The sequence below is a fragment of the Triticum urartu genome, chromosome 6A, assembly GCF_056163025.1.
Source record: "Triticum urartu cultivar PI428250 chromosome 6A, HENAU_Tu73, whole genome shotgun sequence".
Taxonomy (NCBI): domain Eukaryota; kingdom Viridiplantae; phylum Streptophyta; class Magnoliopsida; order Poales; family Poaceae; genus Triticum; species Triticum urartu.
The window spans coordinates 403,300,162-403,312,479 of record NC_141878.1 but is presented as its reverse complement, the minus strand read 5'-3'; the positions used below and the strand labels follow the sequence as shown (position 1 = coordinate 403,312,479).

General features: G+C 46.2%; 1 protein-coding gene across 1 annotated transcript; it reads left to right on the top strand.

Moving 5' to 3' along the window:
• The first annotated feature begins 2,612 nt into the window (after positions 1 to 2,612).
• On the top strand, positions 2,613 to 3,452 carry LOC147965411 (uncharacterized). Its single transcript, XM_087530450.1, has one exon. The coding sequence runs from the start codon at positions 2,613 to 2,615 to the stop codon at positions 3,450 to 3,452; it is 840 nt and encodes a 279-aa protein (XP_087386576.1).
• The last annotated feature ends 8,866 nt before the right edge of the window (positions 3,453 to 12,318 follow it).

The window sequence follows — 12,318 nt, the reverse complement described above, 5'->3', positions numbered from 1 at the left end:
CAAGAATAAACCAGTCGCCCAAGATATCGGAGGAGGAAATTCCAATCGGAAGCAGAAGCGCAAGGCTGAAGCTGCGGGTCCTGCTGAAGCTGCAGCTTTGAATCAAGGGAAGTTCAAGGGAAAGCCTAAAGGGCCATGGATCCACAAAAAAGTGAAAGATCAGGCAGGAAATGATGTTCTTGATTTGCCGTGCCACATACACACGAAAACAGATGCAGTGGGTAACCTGATTCTGCCCAAGCATACCACTCGACAGTGTCGACTCCTGATTCAGAGTTTCCGAGAAGGTCAGCCTAGTGAGAAGGAGAAAGAATCTGATAAGGAGGAGGATAAAGAGGAAGATGATGGTTACCCCAATGTCAATGCTACTTTAGTGATTTTTGCTGACGTCAAGAGCAAAAGTCGACTGGAAGTTATCAATAGAGAAGTGAACATGGTTGCTCCAGCAACTCCGACGTATTTTAAGTGGTCAAAATCTCCCATAACATTCGACCAGTCCGATCACCCAACGCATGTTGCTACCCCTGGGAGGCAAGCATTGATAGTAGACCCAGTCGTTGGGGGTACCCGACTGACCAAGGTCCTGATGGATGGTGGTACTGGCTTGAACATTTTGTATGCTGAGACTCTCAGGGGGGTGGGCATTTAGATGTCCAAGCTCAGTGAGAGTAATATGCGGTTTCACGAAGTCATCCCAGGAAAGAAAGCAGATTCACTAGGTCATATTACTCTTGGTGTGGTTTTCAATGATTCAAAGAATTACCGCAAGCAGAAGTTGACATTTGAGGTGGTGGGTTTTCAGAGTGCCTACCATGCAATTCTGGGTAGGCTCACATATGCTTGTTTTATGGCTCGACCGTGTTACATATACCTCAAGTTGAAAATGCCTGGTCCCAGAGGTGTGATCACAGTCACAGGGAATCGGCAAAGAGCGGAAGAGTGCCTCCAGAAGGGTTCAAAAATTGCCGATGAACAAATGGTACTAGTTGAGATGGAAGAATACAACAAAAATGTAGATCCAAGTGATTTGTTGCGAGCCAAGAAGCCTGCTTCAGAGTCCGCATTTCAGTCAACTGGTGAGACAAAGCCCGTTCATATTCACCCGATTGATCCCAATGCCGCTCCGACCCAAATTTCGACAACACTAGACATCAAATAGGAAGAAATGCTCATCCAGTTCCTCCATGAGAACTGGGACATCTTTGCATGGAGGCCATCTAACATGCCAGGTGTACCCAAGGAACTGGCTGAGCACCAGTTGCGTGTCGAATCAAAAGTAAAACCTGTCAAAGAACATCTCCATCGGTCCGCCATGGAGAAGAGGAAAGCAATTGGCGAAGAGGTGGCTCGGCTCCTGGCAGCTAAGTTCATCCGCGAGATATACCACTCCGAGTGGCTCGCCAATGTTGTCATGGTCCCAAAAAAGATGATTCACTTCATATGTGCATCAATTTCAAGCACATCAATCGGGCCTGCCCGAAAGATCACTTCCGTCTCCCTCGCATCGACCAGATCGTCGACTCAACTGCGTGGTGTGAGCGTTTGTCCTTTTTGGATGCGTATTCCGGGTACCATGAGATCCGACTGTATGGACCCGATGAAATAAAAACAGCCTTCATCACCCCATTTGGGTGCTTTTGTTATGTCACCAGGCCCTTCGGTCTTAAGAATGCTGGCGCATTCATGCGCATGATTCAGAAGTGCCTGCTCACTCAAATCAGTCGGAATGTAGAAGCATACATGGATGATATCATGGTCAAGTCACGTAAAGGTTCCGACCTATTGACTAACCTTGCCGAAACATTCGCCAACTTAAGAAGATTTGACATCAAGCTCAATCCGTCAAAATGCACATTGGGAGTCCCAGGCGGAAAGTTACTCGGTTTTATTGTTTCCGAACAAGGAATCGACGCAAACCCAGAGAAGATTGGAGCAATGCTCTGAATGAAATGGGCTGTGCGTGTGCATGATGTTCAGAAGCTTACCGGTTGTTTGGCTGCACTGAGTCAATTCATCTCGCGCCTCGGTGAAAAGGCATTGCCTCTTTACCGACCGATGAAGAAGTCTGACAAGTTCGAGTGGACTCCTAAAGCCAAAGCAGCGTTTGTAGAGCTCAAAGCCCTACTTTCCACCTAGCTGGTGCTTGCTGCCGCAGTCAGCAAATAGCCTCTACTGCTGCATATTGCAACCACGGGACAAGTTGTCTGCACAGTGCTCACAGTCGAGCGGGAGGAAGAAGACAAAACGTATAAAGTTCAGTGCCCAGTGTACTATATCTCTGAAGTCTTGACCCCGTCCAAGCAACGGTATCCACACTATCAGAAGCTTGTCTACGAGATTTATCTGACCACGAAGAAAGTTGCGCATTACTCCGCATGCCACTCAGTTTCAGTCATCAGCGATGCTCCGTTATCAGAAATCTTGAACAATCGAGATGCAACCAGTCGAGTAGCCAAGTGGGCGATTGAACTCCTCCCTTTGGATATCAAGTTCGAGGCAAAAAGGCGATCAAGTCTCAGGCAATAGCAGATTTCCTAGCTGAATGGATAGAACAGCAGCAACCGACTTAGATTCACTCAGAGCATTGGACTATGTTCTTTGATGGATCCAAAATGTTGAATGGCTCTGGTGCTGGAGTGGTCTTGGTATCCCCAAGAGGTGACAAGCTCAGTTATGTCCTTCAGATTCACTTCGATTCTTCAAACAATGAAGCTGAGTATGAAGCACTTCTGTATGGGTTGCGTATGGCCATCTCACTCAGCGTTCGTCGCCTGATGGTCTACGACGACTCAGACTTGGTGTTCAATCAAGTGATGAAGGAATGGGATATCAGGAGCCCTGCTATGATTGGTTACTTCAATGCAGCGAGGAAATTAGAGAAGAAGTTCGAGGGGTTAGAGCTCAACCACATACCCCGAATCAAGAATCAAGCGGCTGATGATTTGGCAAAGTTGGGTTCCACTCGGAAACCAATTCCCAGTAATGTGTTCTTAGAGCATATTCATACCCCATCAGTCCAAGAAGACCCCTTTATAGAAGAGCCCCCGCAACCGATAAGTTCAACCAATCCAACTGAGATTGAAGTTCCAGCAGTAGTCGACTTGATCATGGAGGTTTTGGTGATCATTCCCGATTGGATGGTGCCTTATATTGCATATCTTCTCAGGCAAGAGCTCCCAGAGGATGAGGATGAGGCTCGTCAGATTGTCCGCCGATCCAAAGCCTTCACAGTAATAAGTGGACAGCTTTACAGAGAAAGTGTTACCGGAGTGGCACATTGTTGCATCTCTCCAGAAGAAGGTCGACTGATCTTAAATGAGATTCACTCGGGGATATGTGGTCACCACGCGTCCTCTCGGACCATCGTGGCCAAAGCATACCGAGCAGGACTTTACTGGCTGCGAGCGAATGAGATGGCTAAGGATATAGTTGACAAGTGCGAAGGCTGCTAGTTTTACATAAACATGTCTCACAAGCCCGCGTCTGCCTTGAAGACTATTCCACTTGTCTGGCCTTTTGCGGTTTGGGGGTTGGACATGGTCGGGCCTTTCAAGACTGGCAGAAGCGGTTTCACTCATTTGATCATAGCAGTCGGCAAGTTCACCAAGTGGATCGAAGCCAAACCTATCAAGAATCTCGACTCAAGTACTGCCATTAGTTTCATCAGAGAGTTGATATTCAGATATGGAGTCCCTCACAACATTATCACAGATAACGGCTCCAACTTTGATTCTGATGAGTTCGGAGCATTTTGCGTGTCCCAAGGCACTCGGGTCGATTACGCACCCGCGGTCGAATGGACAGGCAGAAAGAGCAAATGCCTTGATCCTTCAAGGACTAAAACCCCGACTGATGCATGACCTCAAACATACTAACATACTGCTGGAGCTTGGGTGACTGAATTGCCATATGTTCTATGGGGACTGAGAACGACTCCCAATCGGTCGACCGACCGAACCCCTTTCTTCATGGTGTATGGTGCCGAAGCCATGCTTCTGAGTGATCAGTTGCACAATGCTCCCCGAGTGGAACTCTTCTCAGAAGCTGAAACGGAACAAGCATGCCAAGACGCGGTTGATCTCCTAGAGGAAGAATGAGAGATGGCTCTAATCCGGTCGACCATCTATCAACAAGACCTGCGTCGATTCCATGCCGGAAATGTCAAAGGTCGAGCATTCCAAGAGGGAGACCTTGTGCTCCGAGTGCACCAGAAATGGCCTCACAAGCTCACTCCGGCCTGGGAAGGCCCCTTCATCATCACCAAGGTGCTCCACAACAGGGCGTATCACCTCTACAATGTAGCCAAGAAAGAAGACGAGCCGCGCTCGTGGAATGCGGATATGCTCCGTTGTTTTTATACCTAAGCACTCGGATCGAAGAGTTGTAATAAAGAATCCTTTAGTTTGCTTATCAAAGACATGATTTTTGCAGTATCTTAATGATTGTTATCGCATAAGCATATGTGTTCAAATCCCCGAGTGGGTGGCTTAACCGCGAATCCGATTCGCCTAAGTTTCAAAAAACAAGTGGAGAGCAACCCTCCCACTCGGGGGCTTAGCCGCGAATCCGATTCACCTAAGTTTCAAAAAACACCCCGAGTGGAGAGAAACCCTCCCACTCGGGGGCTTAGCCGTGAATCCGATTCACCTATGTTTCAAAAAACACCCCGAGTGGAGAGCAACCCTCCCACTCGGGGGCTTAGCCTTGAATCCGATTCGCCTAAGTTTCAAAAAACACTTCGAGTGGAGAGCAACCCTCCCACTCGGGGGCTTACCTGCGAATCTGATTTGCCTAAGTTTGAAAAGACACCCTGAGTGGAGAGCAACCCTCCCACTCGGGGGCTTAGCCGCGAATCTGATTTGCCTAAGTTTCAAAAAACACTCCGAGTGGAGAGCAACCCTCCCACTCGGGGGCTTAGCCGCGATCCCGCACTCGCCTAAGTTACAAAACTACTCAGAGTGGAGAGAAATCTCCCACTCGGGGGCTTAGTCGCGATCCCGCACTCGCCTAAGTTACAAAAACTACTCCGAGTGGAGAGCAATCCTCCCACTCGGGGGCTTAGCCGCGATCCCGTACTCGCCTAAGTTACAAAACTACTTCGAGTGGAGAGCAATCCTCCCACTCAGGGTCTTAGCCGCGATACCGTACTCGCCTAAGTTACAAAAAGATTCCAAGTGGAGAGCAATCCTCCCACTCGGGGGCTTAGCCGCGATCCCGTACTTGCCTAAGTTTCAAAAAACACTCCGAGTGGGGAACAACCCTCCCACTCGGAGGCTTAGCAGCGATCGCCTAAGTTACAAAATGACTTCGTAGATATGATCATATAAACTTGAGCAGCGACGTGTAGCCCCCAAGGGCCGGCTCAATAAGATAATACTGAGCCGGGACTTTGTATATAATTCATTCAAATCATCATATGATGTAATCCTCACCATGGGGCTTGAACCCACGTCCACAAGGTTAAGAGCCTTGTGCTCTACCAACTGAGTAGTGGACCTTTCAATATAATGGATTAAGACTTGTGTACCTTGAATTTTTGACAGGAGCAATTGGTAGCCCCCAAGGGCCGGCTCATTACAATGTGATGAGTCGGATCTTCAATAAGGCGAGCAAAAATGACTTTGCATTAGCCCCCAAGTGCCATGGTGCATGCTGGTAGTGACATTGGACTTGCATATTTGATGTAATCTCAACTTGAATAATGTAGCCCCAAAGTGCCGGGTCGTAAGCCTGCAGCGACTCGGGACTATTTCTTCCATTGTAAAATAAATTATATCCATTGCGCTGAAGCGACTTTGAAAACCTCAATCATAATATTGGTTATTGATAACCATAATAAAAATCTAGCCATGTTGGCTATTAAAGATTTGAACAATATAATCCGGTATGAAATCCTCAATCATTCAATATCATCATGAAAATCTTGCCAAGTTGGGCTATTATCATATACTGGCGACTTAGAGTATGCCATCCTAGCGGGTTGCAAAGACCCGAAGATGCTTCAAATATGAGCCATAAACGGGGCAGTTGGGCCCGACTTATAAAAAACCGGAAAGCAGCGAAAAACTCAAATACGAATAAGAAATCAAAAGAAATTCAAGGCTTTTGTAGACTGTCAAAGTAAAGTGTCATCTTCAATGAAACTAGCCGGAACCACTGGATTGTTTGTGTTGCCGTGATCCTGAGTCACAGTGTGCCCAATCGACATTTGAACCCTAGATAAGTCTGGTCTTGCTCAAAGACTTATGAGGAGTATGAAAGTGCGTTATATCGACTAGAGGAGGGGTGAATAGGCGATTTTTATGAAATTCTTCACTGAGGAATTTTCCGGCGAGGAAATTCCTTAGTGAAGAACTGCTAGCAGTGGAATGAGTACTCAAAAGTAAACATAACAGAATACAAGCATAGTCATCATGATGAAATGAAGATAGGCACAGAGTACATAAGCGTAAGCACAGGATAACACAGGATGAAGAGAAACAGACTGAAGAAATTGAGCTGAGGAAATTGAGAAAGTCTTTAGTCAAAGTCTTCAAACACAGATATGAACAAGCACACAACACAGTTATGAGGAAATGAAAGAGTTGAGGAAATAGAACCAGTAAGCTTGGTGATGACAATGATTTGGTAGACCAGTTCCAACTGCTGTCTCAGTTGTACATCTGGTTGGAGCGGCTGAGTATTTAAACTCAAGGACACACAGTCCCGGACACCCAGTCCTGAACACGCAGCTCAGGACACCCAGTCCTCACCGTATTCTCCTTGAACTAAGGTCACACAGACCTCGTCCAATCACTCGTGGTAAGTCTTCAGGCGACTTCCAAACCTTCACAAACTCGGTCACTCGGCGATCCACAATTCCTCTTGGATGCTCTAGACCATGACGCCTAACCGTCTGGAAGAAGCACAGTCTTCAAAGGTAACAAGCGTCGGATCCACACAGGATCAATCTCTTAAGTGATGCTCAATCACTTGGAGTTTGTAGGTGTTTGGGTTTTGGGTTTTTGGTTTTTCCTCACTTGATGATTTTCGCTCAAAGTCTTCAGAGGATGGGTTGCTCTCAAATGACAAGTGTCAGTTTCTCTCGGAGCAGCCAACCAGCTAGTGGTTGTAGGGGGCGGCTATTTATAGCCTGGGGAGCAGCCCGACATGATAAGACATAAATGCCCTTCAATGATATGACCGTTAGGTGGATAGATATTTTGGGACAGCTGGCGCATAGCACAACAACGGTCGGAATTTTGAGTAGCAAAATCCTGAGGGCTATCATGTTCCTCACTGTGTAGGAAATCCGCACTGGCGAATTCCTAACTCCTCAGTTAGAACAAATTCCTTAGAGACCAGAAGAACTTCGTCTCTGTCACTGAAGAAATTGACTAAACTATATGAGATTTCCAATGGCTTCACTCAAAGGGATTGGTAGGTGTAGGATTTTTAGTTGAGCATCACTTGGAAATTTTCCCTTAGTATTTCCTCGACCCCCTTTAACAGTACGGTGTTTCCTATGACTCAAGAAAGAGAAAATGAAACTACGAAAACAAAAAGTCTTCACGCTTCATGTTCCTCGAATGAATACCAAGTCTTCACGGTCACACCATTTTCTTCACTTTCAAAGTCTTCAGAAAGTCTTCAGAGATCCAAAGTCTTCACTCGAAAAACTTCATTTTTAGGGGTCGACTTTCTCTGTAAATATCAAACTCCTCATAGACTTATAGACCTGTGTACACTCACAAACGCATTAGTCCTTTAACCTATAAGTCTTCAATACACCAAAATCACTAAGGGGCACTAGATGCACTTACAATCTCCCCCTTTTTGGTGATTGATGACAATATAGGTTAAGTTTTCAACGGGGATAAACATATGAAGTGTAACTACTAATATTGAGGAATTTGATTGCAAGATATAGAAGAACTCCCCCTGAAGATGTGCATAGTGAGGAATTTGCTTTTGAAGCAATGCACACTTGAAGAGTTGAATCATGGAGATCTCCCCCTATATCTTGTAATTCATACACGCATTTGATATATAACAGTGAAGAATTTGAAATGCATGATGAAATATGGTGACTGATGTAATTCAGCATGCGTGCTATAATATTAACGAGGAATAAGTATGCAGAAAAATGTATCAAGAGTATTAGAGCACCATCGGGTTTAAGTTTACAACTCGATCCAATAAAGTCGCAGAAGAACGAGAGTTGTAACTTAACAAAAAAATGCCCATATAGAATGACCCGCTTGAAGACTAACTCAAAATTCTCCCCCTTTGTCATCAAATGACCAAAAGGATCGAATATGAGGACTAACGCCCCTGAAGAATATCAAGTTGATGAAGGAGCGCCAGCGTTGTTGGGGTCGTTCGTTGTAGTAGGGCCTGCCGCAGTGTCGTCCAAGTCTTCATTTTCATCAGTGTCGCGCGATGAAGAATATGAGCTGGCCACCAGAGAAGGAACCTTGACCTTCTTGAATTTCTTCGGTGGAGGTGTAGACCAGTCAAAATCTTCATTGAGACCCATTTTCTTCAGATCTTCTTCACCATACAGATGTGACAGGATTGCCCAGGTGCGACCGAAGACTTGATGTAGGTAGTAGTGGTTTTTCTTCACTGCGTTGTGTGTGGCAGTCATGTTGTGAAGAAATGAACCAAACTGATGCTTAACCCATTTGTGATTTCGATCCACCTTCTGGTGAAGACTAAGCAGAAGTTCACGGTCAGTCATCACGCGCGGAGCAGTGGCTTGAGGAGTGGACTTGGGTGCATTGGCAGAGTCATGTGTGGCAGAGTCATCATTGGTGGAATAAGACGCAGCTTTGCGAAACTGACCATCTAATGGACGATGCCTTCATCTATTACAGCTGGTGCCTTGCCCTTTGCATCAACTGAGGAATATGTCTGCTTGAGGACTTCAATTGGGGGCAAGTAGCTAAGGTGATTCTGGAAATCGGCTTTGTAGTTGAGTGAAGACCTTGTCCTGAGGAATCTCATAATCCAAGTTGCATAAGGCTTCAGCTCAAACGGAGACAGTGCAACATTTGCCATAGTCCTCATGAAGAAATCGTGATAATTGACAAGAATGCCATGAACAATGTTGAATACCAGATTCTTCATGATGCCAACAATTTCCTCATCAGATGAGTCGTGGCCTTTGATAGGACTGATTGTCCTCGTAAGAATACGATAGACAGTTCTGGGCACGTACAGTAATTCCTTCACGAGGAATTTGGTTCTTGGTGCTTTACCTGGCTTCAAAGGTTTCATCAGCACCTGCATGTAATGATGTGTGAGCTCAGGTTCACTGTAGATGCAGTGAGCTTCCTCAAGGGGAGGACTGAGTGGGAGAGCACGAAGCAATTCAGAGGCTGGTGCAGTGTAGTGAGTGTTTTCAGACATCCAGTCCAACACCCAGGAATTCACATCTTCAGCATCTCCAGTGATGTGCAGCGTTGCATAGAATTGAAGAATCAGTTCTTCATTCCAATCGCAGATGTCAGAGCAAAAGTTTAGCAGTCCAGCGTCGTGAAGAACACTAAGGACTGGTGCGAAGCACGGCAGAGATTCCATATCCACGTGAGGAATATGCTCATGGTAGAAGATCTTCTCCTTGTTGAACAACACTGAGGAATAGAAATTGGCTTGACTAGCAGTCCAGAAACGCCTCTTCCTAATGCGAGCAGAGTTATATGGGTTGTAATCTTCGAAGAATACGTGCTCGCCGAAGAAATCATCAGCCTTGAACTTTTGCTTGCGTGAGAATGGGTCCTTTGGCTTCGGCAGAGGAGTGTCAGTGAGTTGCATCACGACCTCAGGAATCTCAATCGCAGGTTCTTCAGGCTGAGGAATTTCTGGTTCCTCCTCAGTGATAGTCTGCGTCGTTGGTTGTTCAGCAGTAGCAGTTTCTTCAGCGCTAGTGGCTGGAATTTCCTCATAGACAGATGCAGTGGGATGAGTTTCTTCAGAGCCCATATGTACAGTTTGTGTGGGGGACTGAGGAATTTGCTGTAGAGGGGTGAACATTGGAGAGTTTGGATGCTGACTTTCCCAGAATTCATCACTAATTACGGGTGTGGAGCAGCTAACGTCCACATCTTCATCTTCCATTTCTTCAATGCCAGCCTCTTCAACTGTGAACTGAGGCATGGGCGAGGAGATGACAGGTGTTGAAGGGATCACATCCACTTCAATTTCTTCATCAATCTGCTTTGACGAAGCAGCAGAAGGAGTTTCTTCATCTGATCCGCTGGGGATCACATATTCTTCATCAAAAGGAACAAGGTCATTTGATGGCCTGGTTGAGATGGGAACAACATCAATCGGATTAGCAAATGAACTTTTCATAGGCTTCATCTTCTTTGGAGCTTAAGAATCTGAAGCAGCTGATGCTTTTCTTTTCTTCATTGCAGCACGCTCTGCAGCCTTGGTCTTCTTCACATCTGATGCAGATGGAAGGATTGGAGTTGAAGTTGGTGCAGGAGCAGCTGAGGAATCTAGTTGATTTTCTTCAGGCACAACTGATGCAGTTGCCCTGAGTTCTTCATTTTCTTTAGGCGCACCACTAGTGGGTGCCCTCGCAATTTCTTCAGCGGCTGGAATGCAGTCATCAGCCCTAGAACTCACATTTTCTTCAGCAGCCTGATTGTCATCAGCGGTGCTGGCATTTTCTTCAGTAGGCTGAGCAGATGCTTCAGCCTGAGGAATTTCCTGTTGCGTTGGGGCTGCAACATTTGCAGTGAAGTTATCCGCAAGTTTCACAAAACGAACCTTGGCTCCAAGCCAATCAGTGTGATATGCGTCAAAGTCATCACTGAGTTTCTTGATCTCAGTCTGAATAGTGACAAGTTCTTCAGTTGTCATAGAGACAACGTTTTTCTTCAGATAGCGCTCTTTCTTGTACTGCGCTTTCTTGATCTGCCTGACCTTCTCAAATTTCCACTTTTCTTCTTGAATGAAGTGGGTCAGCATGTGACTTTGGCCAGGAGTCAGCTTGAAGTCAGGCAAGGGAGTGTTGGGGTCCTTGTGCTAGACATCAATGTAGTCGAGGATCAACTTGGGATCCAAAAGCAGTGGCACCTCTGATCCTTTGGCTCTAGCGGCCCTGACTTGCCTGTCTCTGATGATTTCTGCAAGTTCATCATCATCAGCTTCGTCTTCTTCAGACGGTACTTGGAAAGCGACTTGTTTCTTTTGAGGACTTGGGCGAGGACCTCGTCTAGCAGTGGCCTTCGTCTTCAGCAGTGAGGGGCCAGCTGAGGAACTTGGTGCAGCTGAGGAACTAGCTGAGACACCTGAGGCAATGGAGATGCCTGCAGTCCTTTGGCACGAGGTGAGATGCACATGTGCTGAGGATTTAGTCAGAAAAGCTGAGGACTTTGGCGGAGGAGCTGAGGACTTTGGAGGAACAGGAGCAGCATGAGGAATTGGCCGTGAGGGCTTTGAGGATTCTGGCCGTGAGGGCATTGCTGAGGAACTTGGGCCTTGAGGGCATTGTTGGTGAAGCACTTGGCTTGCGCGCAGGCTTCTTTGACATAGCCTTCTTTGGCTTGATAGCAAAGGCCTCAGCAGAGGCAGTAGCAGCAGCAGCAAAGTCTTCATTGAATTTCCTCACTGCTTCTTTGGCTTGCTTAGCCAACTTGGCTTGGCACTTGGCCCATTTATCAGGATAGTCCTCACCGTGCTTGAGGCTGGTGGGATCAGCGATTTGGCCAGGTGCCAATGGAGGTCTTGGGCATGGAGGATTGAATGCAAATTTCTTCATGTACTTAGGAGTGACATATCTGTACTCCCTCCACTCTCTAGCCCATCTCTTCTCTATCTTCTGAATGCGCACTTTGCGCTCATTCTTGGTTTCCTCAGTAGGTGTGCAGTACCCAGCATATATTTCATCAGGGATCTCAAACGCTGTATTTACCTCAGGCCTCTTTCCTCCCTTCTGTGGCTTCTTACCGTCAGCCATTTTCTTCAGTTGAGGAATTTGAACAATTGAATTCTCTGAAGAAGTATGCAACTTTTCTTCGAGGAACGCTGCAAATGAGTTAAGTTGATGAGAACCTAGTGATTCAGCAGCTGACATGTGTACCTGTGAACAGAGTATAGTTGTGAGGAATTTGGAGAGGTCATATGCGTTCTCAGAAGGTTTTGTAAAAAGAACAAGTTAGAGGAATTTGACCAGATGAGTCTTGAAGAATTTCACTAAGCGTTCTTTGTCTTAGGTTCCAGAGATGTGTAGATTAAAAATCCACACATTTGAGGAATCTTGAAGAAAAACATGGCTTAGAGAAACGAATCAAGAACAGATGACTTGTGAGGTGTTTAGTGTGT

Bases quoted from the DNA above. Each gene is read 5' to 3' on its own strand.
- LOC147965411 (XM_087530450.1), top strand. From the start codon at position 2,613: ATGTTGAATGGCTCTGGTGCTGGAGTGGTCTTGGTATCCCCAAGAGGT.